Here is a 23931-nt window from a genome sequence, read left to right on the forward strand (position 1 = left end):
GTGAGAGTGAGCTTCCACAGAAAACAGCATTTCGCCTTTATAGTGTGTGCATATTTTGTGACAAGTGGACCAGCAGCAACTTTGAAAAGCTTTTTTTTTAAACTTATATTAGCAGATGCTAACTTTAGCATCAGTATAAACAACTTAAGCTACTATTATTGCACAATCAGCTTCCATCACTGGTTAGCTACATTAGCCTTGCAGCTCTAGTGTAAAACTCAAGGGGAAACCTTCAGACATCAAGCTTGTCTTGGTTGATTATATCTGAGGTGAAACTGGGTAAATTAGATATTTTTTGCCAAACTATTCCTTTAAGAACTATTTTTCTCGTAAAGTTACCATTTAAACATGAGATTTTCTTATTACAGTGATGAAAAAAGGCACCAGCACCTAAAAAGTGAAGCCCGCTGAGAATGAGTCGAGTTAGACAGATGACTGGGTGACGAAGCTCAGCTGAAAGAAAGCAGGAGGAGCAGGAAGAGCGCCGGGGTGATGAGTTCAGGAGGGAAACACATACAGCTGTACTTACGACTGCGCCTGGCTGAGGTGTCAAAGTAGGAGAAGAGAGAGTCTAACTCATCAGCACAGAAGAGCGACTCGCGGCGGGCTTCTTCGAGACCACTCGCAGCTACGCAAAGGCCAGGGGTCAGAGGTCAAGGAGAAAAGGGCAGACATTGGAGGGCAGAAGGTTGGAGCAGGAGGGGATTGTTAGTCACGAAGCAGAGAGCAGGACAGAGACAGAGCAAATACAGCCAGAGGACAAAGAACGTCAGACTGACCATCAAAAGTTTGGGGACACCTCGCTTTTCAAAATTACTGTAATACAAATGTTTGTTTTCTTTGTTAGTTTGTAATAAAGTACAACACTAAAGCCTAAGCAGGTTCACTTAGAGGTAAACAATATCACACATTTATGGGTCATTCTACAGAAATGTCCATTTTTGTGTCCCCAGCATTTACAGATATATTACACTTAAAAAACATGTTAGAGTTACAATTTATTTATATTTTAAAATAAAACAATAAGTTATTTTAACAATTACACCTTCTTGAGCCTCAATTTAGCAGTATTGGTTTTTAAATCAATCATACAGAATTCCAAGCACCACAGAAGAGCTCGTCCCCACAGTCATGTGTGAAGGCTGAGGCCATATTTTGAAGAAAAAACACGTTTTCTGTAATTGTAACTGCTTTAATCTATATATGACTATGAAATATATTAATTAAATGGCAAAGAAAAAAAAAGCCAAATAAATATTATAAAATATATAATGAAAGCTGTTGTCCCCAGGAGTTGTGTCACTGGTGTTACTGCGTAACAAAAAATCTCGTATTTTGAAATAAAAGTCACACTGATGACATCACTTGACTTCCTTCTACCTGTTTTCTGAGGATGTATGAAGAAAAGCACATGGTGAGTCCACTGTGTCTTTCAGTTATCAGAGATTTTCTCATTTAGCTCATGATTTCATATGAAGCTTTTAGCTGAAGTCACTGGTGTGACCGACTTTATTCTGAGGTAAATGGTGAAAATATGGAATACAAATGGATTAAATTCCATATTTTAGTGGATATTCCATGATTGACAACATGTGGTTTGATGCTCTGTAGCAGCCATTTTGTAAAATGCATTGTTCATTAAAAATGTCTCTGGTGTTCCTTTATTATGTGTAACACCAGTGAGGATCAGTAACACCAGTGACTCCTATGGAGAGATAAAACAGTGGACGTTTCTGCAGAGTGACCCATGTACTTGTGCTAATATTAGTGACAGTGCTAGCTTGGGAATAAAGTCTAAGGCCACACCCACTTTCTCCCCTTGTTGTGATGTCAGCACTAATCAGCATTCAAACCTTTCAGGGGTTTGAAGCACCTCTGCACTACAGGAGTTTCAGTGTGAGATGCCCTAATGTAAGCACAGCATGATGAAGTTAAGGACCTGTGGGTTTTATCTTACTGAAAAAGTAACAATGAAGGAGTCCTCAAACTTTATACAGTGTAAAAGCCAGAGTTACACCAGAGCGACAGTTCAGAGAGGACAGAATCCAGCAGACAGAGCAGAAAAGTGGCCAAAGCTGTGGTGCAGTTTCAAACAGTATTTCAGTTCGGTTATTTAAAACGTCCCCAGCACCTGACCCACCTGATGCACCAGACTCTGGGCGGGCTTTGGGCGTTGAGGGCGGAGCTCTGGGTGGTTCGGAGCAGTCGCTGAGGCGTTTCTCCTGTTTACTCAAACTCACCACCTTCAGCCTCAACTCTTCATCTGACGGCCTTCTGACGAACCGCCGGTCAACGTACTTCGCCTTAATGTACGACTCGACTTCCTGCCTGCAGCACAGAAAGAAACAGAGCTGGTTTGCGTAACATATTAAAGTCTAAGAGGAAAACGACATCACTCGTGTAAATATTTGTGTCAGTATGTGAACAGCAGGTATGTTGGGTTTTCATACACATATCATATGGCAGGTATTAGAACATATACATATCGCTGCTGTCAGACAAAAACGTTGTATCTCCATTTTTGTCATTTTCTGTTTTTGGCATAATTTGAAAATGGCTGCTACCCTTTACATTGAGTGTATACTTCATGATGAATGGACCAACAGAAACAGCCCAAAATGACTTGGAAAAAATTCTGGTTCCATTGACTTACATTAAAAGTAAAGTAAGTTTTTTCCTTCTCCTGTAAAGTTACCATTTTGGAGATACGAGGTTTTTTTCCAACAACAGCGATATAATAATAACACAAGTCTCGATTTTATGCATGTCATTTCCATATCCTGGAGCAAGCCCAGTATTATTTGCAGTTATTATCCAGCACCTAGTTTGTCTAATAAATTCTTCACTAAATTAAAGCAGGTGCTGCTGATGAAACCGAACAAATGTGATGGCTTTAGGGCAGAAGTCCCAATATGCGTTCTAACTGGGTTCTTCTAACCTACATATTCATAACGTTGCTGATAAATAGTACATTCTTGTTACGTTTTACTGTTTTTATGTTTATTTGCATTTACTTTAATGCTATGTAGTGATTTTACTGCCAAAAACACATTTACTGCCCAGATAAACGGTTTCAAACCATTTTAATGCCTGCTTTTGCTGGAGGCATCAAGGAGGAATCTGGAACCGAACCTGTGTTCTCCTAACTAGCTCATAAGATTTTGTTCCAAGTCATTTTTAATGTGTGCTTAATTGTTGTACAGTATAGGTTGTATGGTTATTGTGGTTGGTGTAGTGTAGTGGGTCACACCTCTGCCTTCTACACTGTAGACTGGGGTTCAATCCCCACCTGGGTCAGCACCCTAAACTGTATCAATAAGAGTCCTTGGGCAAGACTCCTAACACTACCTTCACCTACCTGTGTGAAAAATGATCAAACTGCAAGTCGCTCTGGATAAGAGTGTCTGCCAAGTGCCATAAATGTATTGTATATTATACAGAAGAATTTTTGTACAGTGTTGTTACAGTTTGCCTGTATTTACTGAATTTATCTGCACCGTCGTCTGCAGCTGTTTTATGTTAAATGTAGCAAATGTAGCACCATGTCCTTTGAAGAAGCTGACTTTGACTTCTTTTTTATTGGTCCATTCATGATAAAAAAAACAATATAAAGGATATTTTCAAATGATGTAAAATATAAAATAAAGAACAAAAATGTATTGTATACCTGGGGTCTCCTGGTTGTGGTTTTTTAGCTCCTAGCTCCACCCTTCGAGCCTCATAGATCTGATTAATGACTCCGTTTCCCAGCTCACACATCAACTGCACACAGACAAAAACACACAGCACAGAAAACTACACATTAGATCTATAATAAAACTAATATCTAAACTAAGAATGCCTTGCATTTTAACGGTGGTGATGTCTGACGGCAGATAACATGACAAATTACTATAAACAGATAATTACAGTGTGTTACTGATCATTTAATAACTTCCTGTTGTTTCCAAAAATGGAAAAGGTATTAGTTTATAATAGCTTCTATAATTACTGGCCTATAGCATTTAAATCTACACTGTATTAAAACAAGTTATTATTAACCAGATAAAAAAAAAAAATCGCTGCTGTCAGAACAAAACCTCGTAATTCCAAAAAAGTAACTTTACAGGAGAAGGAAAAACCATTTCTGTCGGTCCATTCATCCTGAGATTTTAACACAACATTAAGGGCAGCTGCCTTTTTCAAATTATGTCAAAAAATGAAAAACGGAAAAAATGGAGATATGTGGTTTTGTTCCAACAGCAGCGAAATGTTGATATTAATCATGCACTAAAATGCAAATTCCAAATTTAAGGACACCTTGGGTCATAATTCGACAACCAAAAAAAGCTAACAGCAAAAACACACACACACATTATCTAAGCTGCTTATCCTTCTGGGTCAGGTGGGTGCTGGAGCCTATCACATAAAATAAACTTACTAAAATAATTACAGTGTGCAGCTACAGAATGTGCCACGAAATCAAACATCCTCAACAACAGAGAACAGCTGGTAATTAAAAGGTAGTGAATTCTATTATTGTTAGTAATTCTTTGCTCTGTCTGTGGTTTGTGGATGTTTAGATAATTTGATAAGCTGAGTGTACAGACGTCGTCGGCGCTGCGGGGCTTTCCTTTCTGCTTCTGTTGTTTTGCGTATCGAGACGTGCTTTCAGGTTCTATGAAACCTGTGATGGAGACGTTCTTTGAACAGAGACTACAAATATCACGCCTAACGTTCCTTGTAGAAACCGTGAAACAGTTACGTATCGCTGTTGTCCGAACAAAACCTTGTGTCTCCGAAATGGTAACTTAACAGGAGAAGGAAAAAACCTACTTCACTTTTAATGGAAGTCAATGGAACCAGAATTTTTTCCAAGTAATTTTGGGTCATTTCTTTTAGTTCATTTATCATGAAATTTACAGACAATGTAAAGTGCAATAGGTATTTTCAAATTATGTCAAAAACTGAAATACAACAAAAATGGAGATATAAGGCTTTCTTCTGACAACAGCGACATATTTTACATATATTGATATTTTCACTGCTGATCTGCTGCTATTCCTCATTTTTATTACTATTATTACTATTATTATTATTTCAGGAGTTTTCTGGTCAAAACATTGTCCTTTATTCTCTTTTAGCTGAAAACCTGAATTTTTTTTTTTACCATTTTCTGCCCAAAATTTTTAATGGCCAAAATTTCAGTGCATCCCCGGTTAATATGACAAGCTGTGACATGAGCACAGTGGGAAGAGACAAGCTGAACGCTGGCGCATCCAAATGCCCATCTGTCAGCACAGAATCTCTCTCTCCTCTCCTCTCCTCTCACCTTCAGCAGCTCCGGCTCCCACGTGTCCAGCGTCAGTGACCTCACCTTGGAGAAGTGAACTCCCAAACTCCTAAAGAGAAACACAAACATATTCAACGTTAACAGCAGCTGAAACAGCTGAAACAGCAGGTTATGGGACAGTTTCAAAACAGCTAATCAGGACGATCCTGACGCTGACCACCTAAAAAACAGCAGGGGTTACAATCACATACATTATAACAGCACGCAAACAACAGACCTGCTCCGTGAGGGTCCATGGGGGGTCCTGTCCATTTAATCAGGTCCACTGACCATATAGAAGCACTGTGTTACAGACTGTAGTCCATCTGTTTCTCTGTGTACTTTGTTAGCCCCCTTTTACCCTGTTCTTCAGTGGTCAGGACCCCCACAGGACCCCCACAGGACCCCCACAGAGCAGGTACTATTTGGGTGGTGGATCATTCTCAGCACTGCAGTAACACTGACGTGGTGGTTGTGTGTTAGTGTGTGTTGCGCTGGTCTGAGTGGATCAGACACAGGAGTTTTTAAACACCTCAGTGACACTGCTGGACTGAGAATAGTCCACCAACCAAAATTATCCAGCCAACAGCGTCCTGTGGGCAGCGTCCTGTGACCACTGATGAAGGACTAGAGGATGACCAACACAAACTGTGCAGCAGCAGATGAGCTATCGCCTCTGACTTTACATCTACAAGGTGGACTGACAAGGTAGGAGTGTCTAATAGAGTGGACAGTGAGTGGACAGTGAGTGGACACAGTGTTTAAAAACTTACTAAACAGTTTTCTGTGCTTTTGCGCGGTGCTGTATAAATTCCTTAAAGAAGTAGATTCAGCTTCCGCGCTGCTGTACCTGTGTATGCCGGAGCACTGGATGCAGAGAGTGATGCCCAGGTTGATGCTGGCCCATTTGGGGTCCGGCTGGCCGCAGTCACAGCAGGTGCTGTTTCCAGGGATGGCCATCACCCTCTGTAAGGCGCTCTCTCCTTTCAGACTCTTCTCTCTGGACTCAGAGCCTGAGTCGAGACTTCCTGTGGACGGTGAGGATTTCCTGTCCAGCTTCTGTCAAACACATTAGGCTTATGTCAGACGGATGCCTCTGTGACCTCATTAAGACGGTTTGTCTTTGAAGGATGTCATTAATGGCTATTAAAAGAAAAGTCAAAATCCCCCAGATTTTCCCTTTAGCGCACATTTAGTTGATTAGTCAAGTCCGGTTTGGTGTCTAAAGTTTGCTTCTTTAGTTTTAGCACTGGAGCTAGAAGACTAATGTAGCTAGCAAGTAATTGAAGTTCAGACCCTACAAAATAGCAAGTTGTACAGTATTTAAAACTGAGATAACCATCTTATATACATAAAAATGAATAGAAATAGACTACATAGCTAAAATTAGTATTAGCAGCCATCTAGAAGCATGAAATTCAATATCTGGCTGAGCTTTTTCATCTATATGTCCCATCCTGTCCTTTAAGGTCACAAAATTTAGGCCTTATTCATGTTCCAAAGTTTAAATGTACTTCTATGGGTGGTCAGTCTAGCAGCTTCTGAATTATGGAACGCGGCTTACTTGTTTTACTTGTGTTGTTGTTGTTCTGTTTATATTTTAATGTTTATCTGTGTTGTTCCTTTGTTGTTAGTTGTTTAAAGTGTTCATGTTTTTTGATTGTAAAGCATCCTTGAGCATGGGAACGGCAACAACTGATGATGATGATGATATTGATACATTTTGTTCATACCGTCTATGTCAGGGGTCGGCAACACATGGCTCCAGAGCTGCATGCGGCTCTTTTACTGCCCTTTTTTAGATTTTTAGGTACAAATAAAAGAATCCTCTTAAATAAACAAACCTTTGCTGGTCAGTTTCATCAATAAATGGTCTTAAATGCTGGAGTTAATGTAGAACTGCTAATTCATGCTTTAAACCTGAAGGTTGGCGCGCAGACTGCTGGTCACCATAGTAACGCAGACAACAATCTTCCCTAGCTAGCAGCTAACGAAACGAGAAAGAAGTAAGACGAATGTAATTTAGAGATGAATGGACTTATTTGCATCTATAAACACACAACTTTTCACGTTCCACCTTAAATGGTGCAGCATCACATCGCAATCTGGTGTTATATTACATTACAGCCTCACATTCTGGCACCTCAGGCACCATTTAAGGTGGAACGGGAGAATCAGAACCAGAAGCTGGTGAATAAGAAGCGACTTCAGCCTCGTAAAAAGTCGAACGTTGAGGGACATTTTACAAGAAGCTGTTCCACTTTTGTGGAAAAGTTTCCTGCCAGAGATGAGAGAAAAGCAGCTATAGCTGAGCTACAGATTAAAGCAGAGCAAAGTAAGTCTGTTCTTGTTTATATTATATTTTTAGTCTATACTAGCACATCAGGACATACTGAGACATATTTACAGCCAAGATGGTAAGATGGATATAAAACGTTGTGACTCCCAAAGTCGTTTGATTTTTATTGAAGGGACAAAACGGCTCTTCTTAACATTCGGGTTGCCAACCCGTCTTACGTTTATAGATAACAGTGTATTATACAATGTCAGAAATCACATAATCAACTAGACAGTTTGAGGCAGGTTTGTGGTAAACGGTGGAATGTAAACATTAATTACTTGTTAGCTACACTGGCACAGCAGTCCTAGAAGATGTCTTTATTGATCGACTAAATTTGAGGAGGAAATTGTGCCCATTAGAATTTCTTTATTACAGTTGTTTCCCCCAGTTGAGGTAAAATCGGGTCATATTGAGCGTCAGTTCAGTATATCTTTGGAATAATACACTGAAAATTACGCTCAGCCAAATATCTGTCTTTTGTTGGTTGCTGGCAAAGACCACCACTATGCTTAAACTATAACCACTGAGGGCTAAAATCAATAGTAGCAATTTGAAGTCTGAATCTGCATCTGATGTTTTTTCCATGTGTCAGAAACCACATAATTGAGTCTATTAGAGTTACTGAACAAGACCACATGGTTTGAGATGAGTGTGTAATGAATTACACATGCAGTTAGCCGAATGCTAATTGGTGGGGTTTAAGTTTCCATCACTTTTACCTCGTACATCGTTAGGTGTGAGGGAAAATTGTGTAAATTTGATTTTTTGCCAAACTGTTCCTTTAGCTGGCAGCTATAGGTGTAGTGGCCATAGGGATAATGGCAATGGCTGAATTAAACTGAATGGAAGTTTACATTGCTTGTGATTGTAAATCACCTCAGAGTCTTCTGCTCGGTCTCTGAACGCTGTAGCTATGCTGTTCTGCACCGCTCTGATCCACGCCTGCCTCAGCTTCTCTGAATCAGCCTGCATCATACAGCTCCTGCAGAAAAAACACCACAGGCCCCTCAATAAGCTGCTTCAGATGCATATATTTCTGTACACTGTTGGAAATAAAGGTTCTGTTCAGGTACATTTTTCATCCATCGAGGTACAAACAGTGTAAATGTTCCCTCAAAGCCCCAACAGTGGTTTTAAGGTCTGATTGTGAACCTTAAATAAGTTTCTCCAGGTGAAAAGTTCGTATTTGTACCTTTTCATAACCGAATGTTTTAAACAGAACAGTAAAATAAAAGCCTGGAGTCGAGACGGGGTGTGTGGAGTCAGTACAGCTTAGAACATATCATTTCAGTGGATTATGGTTCAGTTATATTCCCTGACTAAAGGTACTGAGATGGACCCTTGGGGGTTCCACCCCAGTGACAAGAGGGGAACTGACCCAGAGACAGTTTAGAACCTTTATTTCTAAAAGTGTATGAGTGTTACCTAGAGCTCCATGGAGCATGTTCCCAAGAGGTTCTCATGGTCCACTAGACAGTCCACAGCAAAACCTGAACCACTAAACTAGCCTCTTGTCCACTGCAGGGCCAGATGGTTGTGAGCAGGGAGAGTAACTGTTTTGAAGCCATTGGCAACTGGACATGGCCATACTAACCAGCATGGTTTCTTAGGAAAGGTTAGAAAACCATTTGGATGAGTTGATTTAATGACGTAGGAATTCTCTGACTGGTTTTATGTGACTTTTGTGTGCCTCATCCAGTATCTTTCAGAAAAAGCCTGAGGCGTTGTCATTGTCAGTGGATGATGTACTTGCACATAGACTGTATGTCTACAGATGTGTAGATGTGGATCTACAAATACTTAAACAATTTAAGAACACTTATATTAACTTTTATTCACTCATATTAACTTTATGTTATAAACTCATACAACATGAATATAAACACTACCAAGTATTCACCAAAATGTATGTACAAGAATTTCAAGAATTCTAGTTTTAAATTACTGAAAAAAGCTGATGCCAAACTTTTGCATTGCATATCCAGACCTTTCTAATGAGTGAATTCAGCTACTTTAAGGTCACCCACTCTTGACAGTCACAGCTTATATAATCTCCGTAAAAAGCAATGACCAATCCTGCTCTGGACATACCTACGCTCATCATGCCCAATGCCATGATGATAAGTAATAAGCAAGAGACTTCATTCAGCTGCAGTCAGACAAAAAAAGACCCTACAGTTTAGCTAACACAGTGTGGTGAATCACGTTGTGTATTTACAGCATTACAGTAACTATTAGGATAAAAAATGCAGTTATTGCTGGTCTGTAGGCCACCTCTAACGCATTTTAAAGAAGAAGCAACCCACAGGCCAGTTAAAATCTGTCCGTGAGCCACATCTGGACTTTGGACATGCCTTTTTTTAAGGTTATACTGTGGCTATAGTGTTGGGAAGGCTGGACTCACTTTGTAGGGGAAACAACCTCGAAGCAGAAGCGGCGCTCAATGTCCTCGCAGTGTTTCACTGTACACAGCCGCAGGTCTTCCACCACCACTGTGGGGTTATCCTGAAGGCCAAAACACAGTCAGATCCACACATACATTACACTGTATCTGTGAATATAAAGCTTAGATCTTGACTCTGAAAGCCAAATGAAAGCCAGTTTTAATCTACGTACTATTATCGGTCGTTAACTATGCATGTTGTGGTGTTTTTATAGCTTCCCCTGCCTAATTTAAACACACAGCAGCTACAAAACTCCCCCTGAGTATCTTGTACCATTAAAGATGTTCTAACCAGGACACGTTCAGCATGAATATTTCATTTCAGGAGGGAACAGACAAGATACTAACCTTAAACTTCTTCTGGTAGACTAGCTGATTGTTCTGAATCGAGAACCAACGCCTGGAAAGAAAAACACAAAAATGCAGTCAGGAAAAGAACAAAACTTCAAGCTACTGAAGTGCTACTGCATGTTATGATGGAGTGGCACCTGCCTATTGATTGTTTTGACAAATAACAAAGAATTTAACCTGAATGAACTAGTAAAGAACTGGAATTGAACAAATTCATACAATTGCTGGAGCTGCGCTTTTTGGTTTAGCTTTGGTTTTATGAACCAAAAAACAGCCAATTTTCCAACCTCCCTTTATTCCTTAGGACTTCACTGCTGTTTTCTTAGTTTGCCTTTAAAACTGCTGTAGGTAAATTATCTCTGTTCTGATTGGCTGCCTGTACCCTGTATTGTGCCTTATTCAAAAAGCAGTCCAACATGAAACAGCCCCTATAACTTCAGAGTGAATGGGCGGAGCTAAACTGCTGTAGGCTGAATAGGTGGATGTAGACAAATCCATTGATTTTCGTCAACAGTGAATTCAAAACAGGCTGTTTTTGAAGATGTTTATTATACGGACTTTAGGGACTGGATCAAATGGTATGTTTAGATACTTTCACAATGAGTGTGTTTACATGCACTAAATAATCCAATCATAATTGGATTTCAGCAATTATTTGATTATTCAAATGGTCACCATACAAATTTAAACACCATACTCTGATTTCTTAGATCGGAGTAAGGTCTAGAAATCTGATTAAGAAATCTGATAAAGAGGCTGGATTTTACCTCCGTAATCAGATTTCTCAGTGCATGTAGACTCTTACTCAGATTTCTTTCGTTTTCTCAGTCATGTGCGAAAACAGACGGCAGTACCGGAAATAAACGAGCAGCGTTGCCGCGAGACGCAGCAAAACACTTTTGGAGCGACACTGAAACCAAATCCATTAAATCTTTTTCATCTTCTAGATCAGAGGTCACTAATAGGCGGACCGCGGTCCGAGTCTGGACCCAGACGCTGTCCAATGCAGACCTGGACCTATAACCAATAAACTAAGGAGAATTATTTAATGTCGACGGGGTGGTCCTAGTTTAATCGGCGTAACATTTCTAGCCTTTACGGTAGCTTTAGCGGCCCGGGAGACTCACAGACCAATCACATGCGTCGTAAATATCACATGTGACGCTACTCAGCCAATCAGATCTGTGCATTACGATGAGCACTGAGACTCGAGTGAGTGACGCACACAAAAGGCGAGGGACGAGGCGAGAAACAGCAGTCAGAGAAGAAAGTGAGTCAGAGGGAAGTTATTTCACATGACGTTCTCTAAAAAGAGAAAACTGACAATAAATTTTACTGAATTGTACTTTATTTGATTTGACATTCAGTTGTTGACTGTATAAGATGTTGATATACCTACTAGGCTACTTCAGTAAACAGTATATGGCACTGAATCATGATGCAAGTTAGACATTATGATGTTCTGGACCTTCGCTTGAGGATATTTTCTTTAACTGGACCTTACTGAATTTCAATTAAAGACCTCTGTTCTAGATGATGGTTGCAAAGCAGAAATCTGATTACTGTCTGACTCATCTAAATCCGGAGTTTCCCCATTATCAGATTACTCAAGTGCACGGCAACACGTTGATCAGATTACTCACAAAATCTGATTTTCTGCAGTTATCAGATTATTAAATCCACGTAAACACACTCACTGTTTACATACTACATCAAACTCTTACTAAAAAAAGCAATAAAGTCAGTTTTCCATGTTATGAGCCCTTTGAACATTTTTCATGGCACAGCAGTGTAAACACAAATAAATAAAGTTATTGATCAACATCACTTATCTGAGCTTTTCTCTTTCAGTACTGCTCTCCACTGACCTGTTCCATGTTTTGAAGGCATTACTGGCCCTCTTGAACAGGTAGCCCTCCATGACGATCCCGTTCTCGGCGTCCACATTGTACTCCAGCTTGGTGTCGTCATTCGAATAGTCCTGAAAGCACAGCAGAGGACAAACACTCCATAATCCAGCCAAAGCAGACACTTTGTGGTACTTTGGGAAGCAGGACTGTTCTCACTAACAGGCATGATGAGAATTCGTCATACGGAAAGCAGCTCTTACATTCCATGGCAGGGAGACCGATGAGTGTAGAGCCACCATGGAACTCAGTATTATTCTGACGGTACTACACTCACACTTCAAGTTTTGAAAAGTGACTGAAATGAATCCAGTTTGTCAAAGATTAATGTGTAAAATGATCCTAATATGATGCTACACCTCTATAACTTCACAGGTTTCAACTAACTAGTACGACAGTAAAAAAATGAAGCAATGCTAGATGTCGATTCTAAAATATGAATGTCGATTCTCTGGAATATGAATTTCTACTTAATGGCTGTTTAGACTGAAAATTAAGTAAACGAAGGGCGGCCTCTGACTTTCAGGTGTCTGTCCAGTCCAGGCATTTTCATTACAGACCTTACAATCGATGGGCCTCATCCACCAGTGAGAAAGGTCCTAAGAAAGACTCACGACGTGTTCTTAAAGCACAGAACTGTTCTCACCTTTGTGTTCTTGAGTATGTGTAGATCCTGTTCTTACCTAAGAACAAACCCCACATTACATCATAATCTTTGTCAGTGGGTTTTAAGACATTTCCTCTCAAGAATGGCTGGTAAATGAGGCCCAATGTTAAGAATTCAGCCAAGCAAAACAATTTAATTGCAACTTAAGCCTCAGTCTTTATTTATTTATCCTAAACAGAGACGGTACCGTCTATATCAGGGGTGTCAAACTCAACCAGTGAGAGCGCCATATTAAAAAATCTCATCAAGTCTGTGGGCCAGAGAAAAAAATGTTTTGCGCTATAACAAGAACTGGCCAATGTTTATTCAAAATACGCAAAAACTTCAACAGTAAAATACAGACACTTGTTGTAGACCCTGAAATATTACATGGACAATTGAGATATTTAAAATTTACACGTCCCCAGGTGCTCGGTCTTTTAAACCTACCTTTTTGCTTGAATTAGACACCTGACATCTTTTCTTAGCTGCAAGTTCATTAAGACTTGGGCTCAGTTTCTGAGCTGCTGAGCTGACATTCAGTGTTTATATAGGTTGAACTGCAGCTGAAATGCATTTTGGTGATATGACTGGGGTGGAATTGTGTAGAACTGAGGTGTAACTGCTGTCCCATAGATTGTTAATGGGATAGGAGAGTTGAAGGGCCCATTACATTGCAGTGCATGCTGGGGACTGTAGTGCAGCACATTATGAAAGGGGCTATTATTAATAGAAAATTAAAATTCTTTTGCAGGCCGGACAGGATTGTGTGGCGGGCCTGCTCTTGTGTTTGACACATGGGGTCTATCCGTAGAGCAGGAGTGGAGGACTTCTTCACAACACAGAATGTATGATACAGTCTTGCCCTTAATAGACTAATGACTATGACTAATATGGCCTTGGCTCGGACAATCATGGCACAGGAAAGTTTAACTGTAGTCTGGAAAAGGGAAGAAAACTGGTTATGTAGTATCCATTATATTGCTGATGTCACCCCACTTCCTGTGGAGGTTATCTGAGAATAGCACAGCTAAGCAGAGGTGTCCTTCTCACCGTATCCCTCTGTAACACGACCTCCGTCATTAGATCCTGTGCTTTTGTTTGTTTTATTTTCCTTCGCTGATGAGTAGAAGCCTCACTTTCCTGATGGTCATGGAGGAGACACAAGATAGTGCTGGAGGAGAAGGGTCAGCTTACAGCCTGCCTGCTGCTGGAGCCCTATTGGTCATCCTGAGGCTACTTACCGTACCGCTTCTACACTACACTGCTCATGTGAGACATGTTTATGTGCTACAGACGGTAAACACAGCACTGGAGGGGAATGATGAGTCCGATTCACTGAGGAGAATTAAAAAAACTCAGGGGATAAAACTGCAACACATCGGCTGATAATATTGGCCAATGATCCGCTGTTTTATCACTATCAGAGGAAATACTGACGATCATATGGCGATAATTTGGTTGATCATCACTGGGATTTGAACTCACAACCTTCTGACAATGAGATGGTGAACCCAATATGACTCAACCCCTGTTTAAATATACAGCAACAACACAGACCGTATTGAAGCATAAGATCACAAAACACCATCAGGGTTAAACCTACAATATCCAAACCTGTGCAACATTATCATAAACTTTTTATGAAGATAGATAATGATATATAATAAATATAAGAGATAATTAACTGAAAACAAAGCTACTAAGTATTAGCCTAACCTCCTGCACTACAATATTCAAATTATTTAAGACAGAGTTTCTGCTTTTTATTCAGGTTTGACAGTTAAGGACTGACAGACGTATCAGTCAGTAAGGTACTGTGTAACTAAAACTACTGGAGTATAAGACTAAAATATAATACGTATCAATATAATTACATTGGCCGATATTTCCGGTTCTGTATTAATGCACCAAGTTATTAAAAACCATGAACATTATGTTGTTTGGCAACCATAGCTGACAGCTAATGCTTGGTGGAAGAATTTAGGTTTCACTCCAAAGTGCTGTACATCCATTTTGAACTATTTTCTATATTAAGAGTTTTTAAACAGAGCTGGCGAATCACAGAAAACATTATTTCTCTAATAAAGGTTGTATTAAACATAACACAGCATTTTTATTTTCTGCATGTGGAAAGCCCATATATCTCCCAATATCATAAAAAGTCGTGAAAGTTGTCTGTAATGTGTTTTGGAACAAAACTCCTCATTGAACGTTGATTTAATTATCACACTGTGTTTTGCTTTTGTCTTATAAATAAATAATAATCAATAACAGCCCTTCATCATGGTAAAACCTCTAACACAGGGCCTCTCGTGGCTTTAGTTTACAGCTGGCACTGCAGAGTTTAGCGCTCCTCAGGGGCGCAGCGGAGTTGAGGGTGCTGAAATTTTAAGCGGTACATACATGACGTGAATGGTGACGTCATGCAAAATGATTTATTTGAATTATTTTGAGAATTTACATCAAACAGAGCATCATTCATGATGTGCCACAACATGGTGACAGATGACAACATACCCACAGAACGGACATATTGATGCACACCCTGATTTCTCTGCTAAATCCTTCTGAACAAACTTGATGCAAATCATTTCCTCTCTAAAACAAGCAGGTATAAGACTTTACTATGTTTAAATTAGGTTTAAGATCATTTTTTATTACCCCCACTTCCTGCGTCTAAAACGAACCTGATTCAACTCATCAGTTAATTATCCAGGCCTTCGTGAGCTGAACTCTGATTCACATTAGAAGAGGGAAAACAATAAAACTGCTGAGCTGTGTCCCAGAAGAAACCCAGGCTGACATCCCTGGTTTACAGTAACTGCAGTGTAAAAGCAGTGAAGTCATTTGGGGGCTGCGAGGTGTTAATGAGTGCGTTTACATGCATTCATTAATCCAATCATAATCAGATTTCTACAGTTATCTGATTATTCAAATAGTCATGCAAACAGCAAGTACATGTAAAAGAAATTCGGTAAAGAGGCTGGATTTTAGCTCAGTAATCAGATTTCTCAGTGCATGTAAACTCTTACTCTGATTTCTTTCGGATTTCTCAGTCTGCACATGCGTGAAAACAGACGCTGTGAAACGCTTTTGGAGCGACGCTAAAACCGACTACATCTAGATGATGTTTGTTCATATTTGCAGGTAAAGTGACTCTGTGTTTAAAAAAAAATGCCACAGCATAAAGTTTGAGTTTTATGTTACGCTTCCGTCACGTCTTCTTCTGTGAGTCCATTGGCTGATTGTAAAGCAGAAATCTGATTACTGTCTGACTCATGTAGACCTGGAGTTTCCCCATTACCTGATCACCCAAGTGCATGTAAACGTATTGATCAGATTACTGACAAAATCAGATTTTCTGCTGTTATCGGATTATTAAGTGCCTGTAAACACACTCACTGTAACAGGCTTAGGAGGACCAGTCAAAGTGAGGGTTCCAGCTTAATTAACCATCAGCTGGTCAGTGTTTTAACACAAATAACACCAATTAATCTAAAAGATTTAACACACCTCCTATTCTTCAAGCTCTTCCTCAGCTGACATGAAACACTAAATCCGCAGCTCTACAGCCCTAATTTTAGGTCAGATATGGTTTCCTGGATTTACACGGTCATCAGTGAGTCAGGTCAGTATTATTACCACATTTTCCAGCTAAGCCTCCAGATTAGATGAGGAACCTGTTCACTGTCTGTGACGCAAGATCAAAAAGTTACCAAATACAAAATCCTGAAACTAACAGTACAGGAATTTCTAAGAGGAGACGAGACACATTCACTGTTAAATTCTTACGTTATTCTCATATTAGATGTTAAAATTATTAACTAGTATTGCATCCTTTTCACAGTGTCCACAAAATGCAGTTTTAGATCTTCCATTTTTGAAGTATTTTTAAAATGTTTCAATTACATTTTAATAATTTTTCATATATCAGTTCAAATGTTTTGATTATATTACTGGATCAATTGGGAGACCTGCAGAAAGGGACTAATACAGTGCTACTGAATGGACTTTCGCTGGGACAGTGATATGTCACACAGCAGAATAGCTGACAGGAGGATGAGGCAGCTCTGGCCATTACGTGTGTCCAGATTGAGTTTCTCTCTCAGTAACCGGAGCGGTCAAGCCAAAGCTAAAGCTAAGCGGCTGCCAGCTCCCTCACTGGGCTTTTTCACCATGGCATTTCTCAAAGCCCTGGGTATTTTTGGGGTGACAGAATGTGGGCATGGCCATGGCGAGAAAGAACGAGACCGCTTTCCCCAGTAGAAACATCTCCAGTGCAGCCTTAGTGTGACTGTAAATGGACTAGGAGGGCTTTGCTAAGAGTCTTAAAGGGACAGTTTAATGATTTTATTTATGTGTCTTCAGTTTATAACAGTACTGAAGTACAGCTGGAGTTGGAGGAAGCTGCATTCTCAAACACGTCTGACCTGCTTTTTAAAAGAAACACTTCGGCAAAAAAAATGTATTTAAACAATTTTCCCCTTACCCCAAACACAGTCAATCAGGCAAAGCATGTCTAATAAAGGCTAATGGAGCTAACAACAATAATAATAATAATAATAATAATTAAAAACAAGAATAATTTTTATTAATGTAGCACTTTTCATGCCGGTAGCAGCTCAAAAGTGCTTTCCAGACAGGTGATAAAGCTTAACAGTAATACAAGATACTATAAGTATTAATTTAGAATCATATAAGAAAATGACACGGATCAAATAAAAAGATAAAAACCACGAAATGTAGAGTTTTAATTAAATGCAAAGTTAAAGAGATTCGTTTTTAGATGCTTCTTAAAAGTGAGCTCTGAGCTTGACCGTCTAATAAAAGGTGAACTGAGCTCCACGTTTTCTGTATTTTACAGAAGGTGTTTGTAGAAGGTCAGAATCTGCAGATCTAAGATCATAACCAGACAGACACTCTGTGATGTAAGTGGAGCTTTACGGTCATTTAGCGCCTTAAAAACTAGTAGCAGAAGTTTAGAATCTATCGTGAATGATACAGACAACCAGTGCAGCTCTTTTAAAACAGGAGTGATGTGATCTGTTGTGTTTTCGTTAGGATGCTGCTGCGCTCTGTACGGGTTGTAGAGGATGGATTGTTTTCTTAAGAAGTCCAGTAAGGAGAGCATTACAGTGATCAACTCTGCTTGTTAAAAATGCATGAACAAGTTTCTCTGCGAGAGAAAAGGCCGGACATTAGTGATATTTCTCAAATGACTGGATAACAAGGAATAACTGTATGAAGTTATGCTGCTTATAAAAAATGTAAAATAGTACATTTTTAAAAAAAATATTGTAGGAGCCAGAATTTTGTCGGTACTTTAGTCCATACAGTGTCAGAATCCACATAATCAAGTCTATTAGAGATACTGAGCGACTCCACATGCTTTGATTTGTTAATTGCTGGGGTATAAACTTCTATTACCTGTTAATTACATCGGCCTCTGAGCTCCAGTGTAGAACTTCAGACACAAAACATCACCTACGTTTCAGGCGGTATTTGAAATGTACAAGGCCTCAAAGATTCACAGAAACAAGACTGAGAAAGACGCTTGATGTATGTTACTCAGTACTTGTGCTTAAATTAGCCACCAGTCCAGAACATCTGGATCAAAGATCTAATTTAAAATTCAGAGACAAACTCTATGAACCATTCAGCACGTCTGGGAAACACAACGGAGACGATTTCAAAATAGACGGTCTGATTCACTGTCACCAACAGCAGAGTCGGACAGGGAGGACAGAGCAGGACACTTACGCGGAGAGGAAGTACATACGGAAGATCAAAGAGGATGGAAAGCTCAGAAGTGGACCTTCACATACAAAAGCATCTGACATCTACATCAGGGAAGGAGCCACACTTAACGCCTTCAGTCGCCAATCCATGTTCTAACATGTTTATACACCACCGGTGGTTCCAAAACGCACTTCGTCATATTCTTTACTTCATAACTTTCATATTTCACAAACTTCATTCAAAAGGTGGGGGTCATATGAGAGCTTTATACAACAGCTAGTTCCGGCTACGCGAGCTGATTGGTCGAGAAGCGTTCTAACTGTGCTGTTATTTCACCATAACATCACAGGTTTTTCACAAACACTGTATCACTCCACTGAGATGCCGTTGCTAAGCAATGACTGTGACAGCTGTAGGAGACGCTCAAGACATTTGAACGTTTTTACTTCTTACTTTGCCACAAACAGAAAATGGACACTTTTAAGATCACATTTGACCGACAGCCGATTTGGTCAGACTCTGAAGATGAGACGACACTAAATTCCCAAACTGTCGTCACCACTGAGCAGCTTTTCAGTCGGCAGCTGAGACAGAAGAACAGCTAAACAACCTGGAATCAGCCAGAAATGAACCCAACACCATTCGTTTTGTTCCACTTACATCAAGTGCAGTTCAAAATATTTTTGAAAGATAAACAGAAAATGTGGCTCCTAACAACCACCTGGAAGACCTGGTCGACCCCAAAACTGCCCCCATCAGATAAACAGCACTTAAAGCTTTCATCTCTGAGAGAGAGGAGAAAATCAAGCTGCTTCAGATCTGAAAACATCCACAGGTGTTTCTGTCCATCCTTCCACTGTGAGAAGACGACTCAGCGCTGTGGGTCTGAAAGGATGTGTAGCTGATCAAGAAGAACCTCACTGAGAAAAGGAGACGGACACATCAAACAAAGAAGCTGAACGATGGACTGACCACCCCAGAGTCCAGACCTCAACACCACTGAATGTGTTTGATTACTTCAGAAAATGATCAACCAGCTTCTAAGACTGAACTTTGGAGGTGTGTCTGCAGATTCTTTGAGGAACTGAAAGTGAGTCTCCTGAGAAGAATGGAAGCTGGAATAAAGGTGAAGAGTGACTCACTGACACTCAGACAGCTGAGATTAGATTTAGTTACTGAAGCTTCTGTAACTTCATGTTAATATATACCTTTTTCTCTTTTTTTCCATTTTGACTGTAAATCAAATAAATGAAAGGTGGTCTCGTACACAGTTACTAGTCATGAGCTGATGACAGAGATGGACAATGGTCACAACATGCAGGGGGTCACAGACAAGTAGAGATGTAGGGACCACCAGAGTGAAGAACACATTTTAAAGACAAAACAGTCTATTTCCTATGGAAGGAGACCATCACAGAATAAAAAAATTCAAAATTCATCAACATGAAAAGCACACAATGTCCACATACTGACCACATGTGAAAACATCAGGCTAACAAGCTAGCTGTTTTGACCACCACAAACATTACACAAGACAAAAGTCTGTGCACCCCCAGCACAGAGGAAGTGAAGCAGCTTTCAAAACAGTTCCAGTTACTCAGTCTAATACAGTAAAATACAGATTAGAGCTTCTATTTAACTCACCAGATACCACACATAGTGGAACCTGCTGAAGATCTTCATGCCTGACCGATGGAGCGTGAGTGCGAGTGGTCAGCAGTGACGCTGTATACAACCTCCGAGCATCTTAACAACAGCCCTGTCGCTCCTTCTCCGAGCATCAGCCGCTCTCCTGACCGCGAGTATGTGTCTAACTGACTGCTGCCATCCCTGCTGGCCCCACCCCCTCCAGCAAGCTGTAATGCTGTACAAAGGTCACCGGAGGTCACCTGCATCTGTGCTAGCTGTAGCCGGCAGGCTAAAATAACCACACTCTGAGGAACAGCCCCGCTGCATTAAATATTTACAGTGTGCACTCAAGAAGAATCCACCACTGAAGAACCTACAGGACTTTCTACGCTTCTCTGCGCTGTACATGCCTCAAAACGCCTCTTCTTACATTTCACTGAATTATTTCTAATCTGTAACTCTGAAGAAACAAGAGGAGAAACTGTGTGGAAAGAGCAGATTCTACACTTTCAATCCATAACAAATGTGTGTTTGTAAGTAGAACAGGAGTTTCATTCTGATTTAAATAAATATGTTTTTTGACATCAAAACAAACAGAAAGGAGTCAGAAGTGCAGAAACTGTCCATACAGAATGTAAATCAAATTAAAATGTAATTCATTATATGAACCATTCCCTTATATTAGTCCCACAGCAAAAAACAACTTTAAACTATTTCAAAAACAATAAATTACTCAGATCTCAGATGTTTACAAGGATTATGTTCTGATCGATTTAAACCCAAGACATTAATAGAGACAGTAATAAACTAAATATACACCGATCAGGCATAACATTATGACCACCTCCTTGTTTCTACACTCATTGTCCATTTTATCAGCTCCACTTACTATATAGGTGCACTTTGTAGTTCTACAGTTACAGACTGTAGTCCATCTGTTTCTCTGATACTTTGTTAGCCCCCTTTTACCCTGTTCTTCAGTGGTCAGGACCCCCATGGACTCTCATAGAGCAGGTACTATTTGGGTGGTGGGTCATTCTCAGCACTGCAGTAACACTGACGTGGTGGTGGTGTGTTAGTGTGTGTTGTGCTGGTCTGAGTGGATCAGACACAGCAGTGCTTCTGGAGTTTTTAAACACAGGTAGCATCCTGTGACCACTGATGAAGGACTAGAGGATGACCAACACAAACTGTGCAGCAGCAGATGAGCTATCGTCTCTGACTTTACATCTACAAGGTGGACTGACAAGGCAGGAGTGTCTAATAGAGTGGACAGTGAGTGGACACAGTGTTTAAAATATATAGATTGGGCTCAATGTTTATAAAGGAGAAAACAAGGTCACTGTGTGAGTAAAGCTAAAATGTAGTGAAAATCACAGGCCAAGGCTGCATTTTTGCAGCATACACACAATTTATTTTATCACTAATCTTCACAGAAGTCCAGACCTCAACACCACTGAATGTGTTTGATTACTTCAGAAAATGATCAACCAGCTTCTAAGACTGAACTTTGGAGGTGTGTCTGCAGATTCTTTGAGGAGCTGAAAGTGAGTCTCCTGAACAGAATGGAAGCTGGAATGAAGGTAAAGAGAGACACACTGAACACGGAAAATGTATATTTAGTTATTGAGGTTTCTGTGTAACTTCATGTTAAATATATACCTTTTCTGTTTTTTTCCATTTTGACTGAAAATTAAATAAATGAAAGGTGGTCTCAGCATCGTACGCAGTCACTAGTCATGAGCTGATGACATGGTCACAACATGCAGGGGGTCACAGACAAGTAAAGATGTAGGGACCACCAGAGTGAAGAATACATTTTAAAGACAAAACAGTCTGTTTCATATGGAAGGAGACCATCACAGAATCAAAAAACTCAAAATTCATCAACATAAAAAGCACACAATGTCCACATACTGACCACATGTGAAAACATCAGGCTAACAAGCTAGCTGTTTTGCCCTTTTAGCCCTCGGACCACCACAAACATTACACAAGACAAAAGTCTGTGCACCCCCAGCACAGAGGAAGTGAAGCAGCTTTCAAAACAGTTCCAGTTACTCAATCTAATACAGTATAATACAGATTAGAGCTTCTATTTAACTCACCAGATACCAAAAAAAAGTGTAAACAGACAATTACAGTATAACAATTATCATTTAATAACTTCTTGTTGTTCCCAATTTAAAAATATTGAATTAAATCTCTAAAAATGCATGTTGGAATCTAGTTTATGATAATTAAATCTACACTGTATGAGTTATTATTGCATACACAATTACAGTTACTGTTAATATGTCACTCTCAAACTATTGAACAGTAGCGTAACTTAGTACGTATTCAACTGTTCTACAATAATTGCGTAATTTGAACCGAATATACAGCAAAACAACAAAAACTGTAGACTTTTAACGGTTAAACGTCACCTGCAACATCACACACTCCAACTATTAGTCAGCAAATTTAACAACTCACAAAGCTACCCAGCATTTTGGGGAAAATAAGGAGCCCAAAATAAACAGAACAGGCAAAGAAACATCTAACAGACTGTCACACTGTGCAAACACACCATAATACTCTTTCAATAATAGTACTAACGGAGCGCGGTGTGAATCAGTGAAGCGTATCCAGTTTCACTGATTCAGGGCATCAAACAAAAGCCGGCGTAACCGGACGCCATGCGCGTCTGGACTGGAGTTCCAGTAAACATCAGCGCTTCGCAGTCATGACCTCAAAGACAATTACACAAGCACGCGACGGCACGACCTTACGCACTGCTACGGTCACTTACAGAGACGCAGAAAAGTGCCCACACACACTCGGCAGGACGGCACGGGGAGGAAAACTCACCTGCAGAGCAGCCTTGGAGCGAGCGGAGAGAAAGAAAGACAGCAGGTTAGAAATGCTGATACATAACGGCGGGAGAGGGAGAGAGAGAGAGAGAGAGAGAAAGAGAGAGAGAGAGAGTGAGAGAGTGAGGGAGGGAGGGTGAAAGAAAACAAAAATAGCACGCTGCTGAAAGCCGGGTCGGCGAAACAGAAGCGTCCCAACATCAGCACTTAAGGACGAGTCAGACTGGCGCTAATGGACGAAGACACGTTTACCCCGTTTTAACCCTTTTAACCGTCTCACTGGAGAGACATTTGCATTGTTTTCCCTCTTTAACTGATTAAAGTCTGTCCAAAGAGAAGCTGGTGAGCAGCATGTCCATGTTTTTCATATTACAATGGATCAGTATGTGGAATCTGAGCTCTCTACACTGTTAGAAATAAAGATTCTGTTCAGGTCCATTTTTCATTCATCAAGGTACAAACAATGTAAATGTTCCCTCAAAGCTCCAACAGTGGTTTTAAGGTCTGACTGTGATCCTTAAATAAGTTTTTCCAGGTGAAAAGTTCGTATTTGTACCTTTTCATAACCGAATGTTTTAAACAGAACAGTAAAATAAAAGCCTGGAGACGAGACGGGGTGTGTGGAGTCAGTACAGCTTAGAACATATCATTTCAGTGGATTATGGTTCAGTTATGTTCCCTGACTAAAGGTACTGAGATGGACCACTGA

At 40.1% G+C, this 23931-nt stretch overlaps 1 protein-coding gene across 2 annotated transcripts in view; it reads right to left on the reverse strand.

Moving 5' to 3' along the window:
* Positions 1-23931, reverse strand: part of LOC118819560 (arf-GAP with coiled-coil, ANK repeat and PH domain-containing protein 2-like) — a 96894-nt gene that overhangs the window by 16512 nt on the left and 56451 nt on the right. For both annotated transcript variants that reach the window (XM_036587416.1, XM_036587415.1), the window contains exons 10-17: positions 12315-12427; positions 10444-10495; positions 10057-10157; positions 8529-8634; positions 6162-6370; positions 5312-5381; positions 3668-3762; positions 2141-2328 (exon numbers count right to left, since the gene is read on the reverse strand). In XM_036587416.1, the coding sequence (XP_036443309.1) occupies positions 2141-2328; positions 3668-3762; positions 5312-5381; positions 6162-6370; positions 8529-8634; positions 10057-10157; positions 10444-10495; positions 12315-12427 (934 nt within the window). The remainder of the gene's footprint in view (positions 1-2140; positions 2329-3667; positions 3763-5311; positions 5382-6161; positions 6371-8528; positions 8635-10056; positions 10158-10443; positions 10496-12314; positions 12428-23931) is intronic.

This window comes from Colossoma macropomum, unplaced genomic scaffold (assembly GCF_904425465.1).
Source record: "Colossoma macropomum unplaced genomic scaffold, Colossoma_macropomum, whole genome shotgun sequence".
In the NCBI taxonomy this organism is placed as follows: Eukaryota; Metazoa; Chordata; class Actinopteri; order Characiformes; family Serrasalmidae; genus Colossoma; species Colossoma macropomum.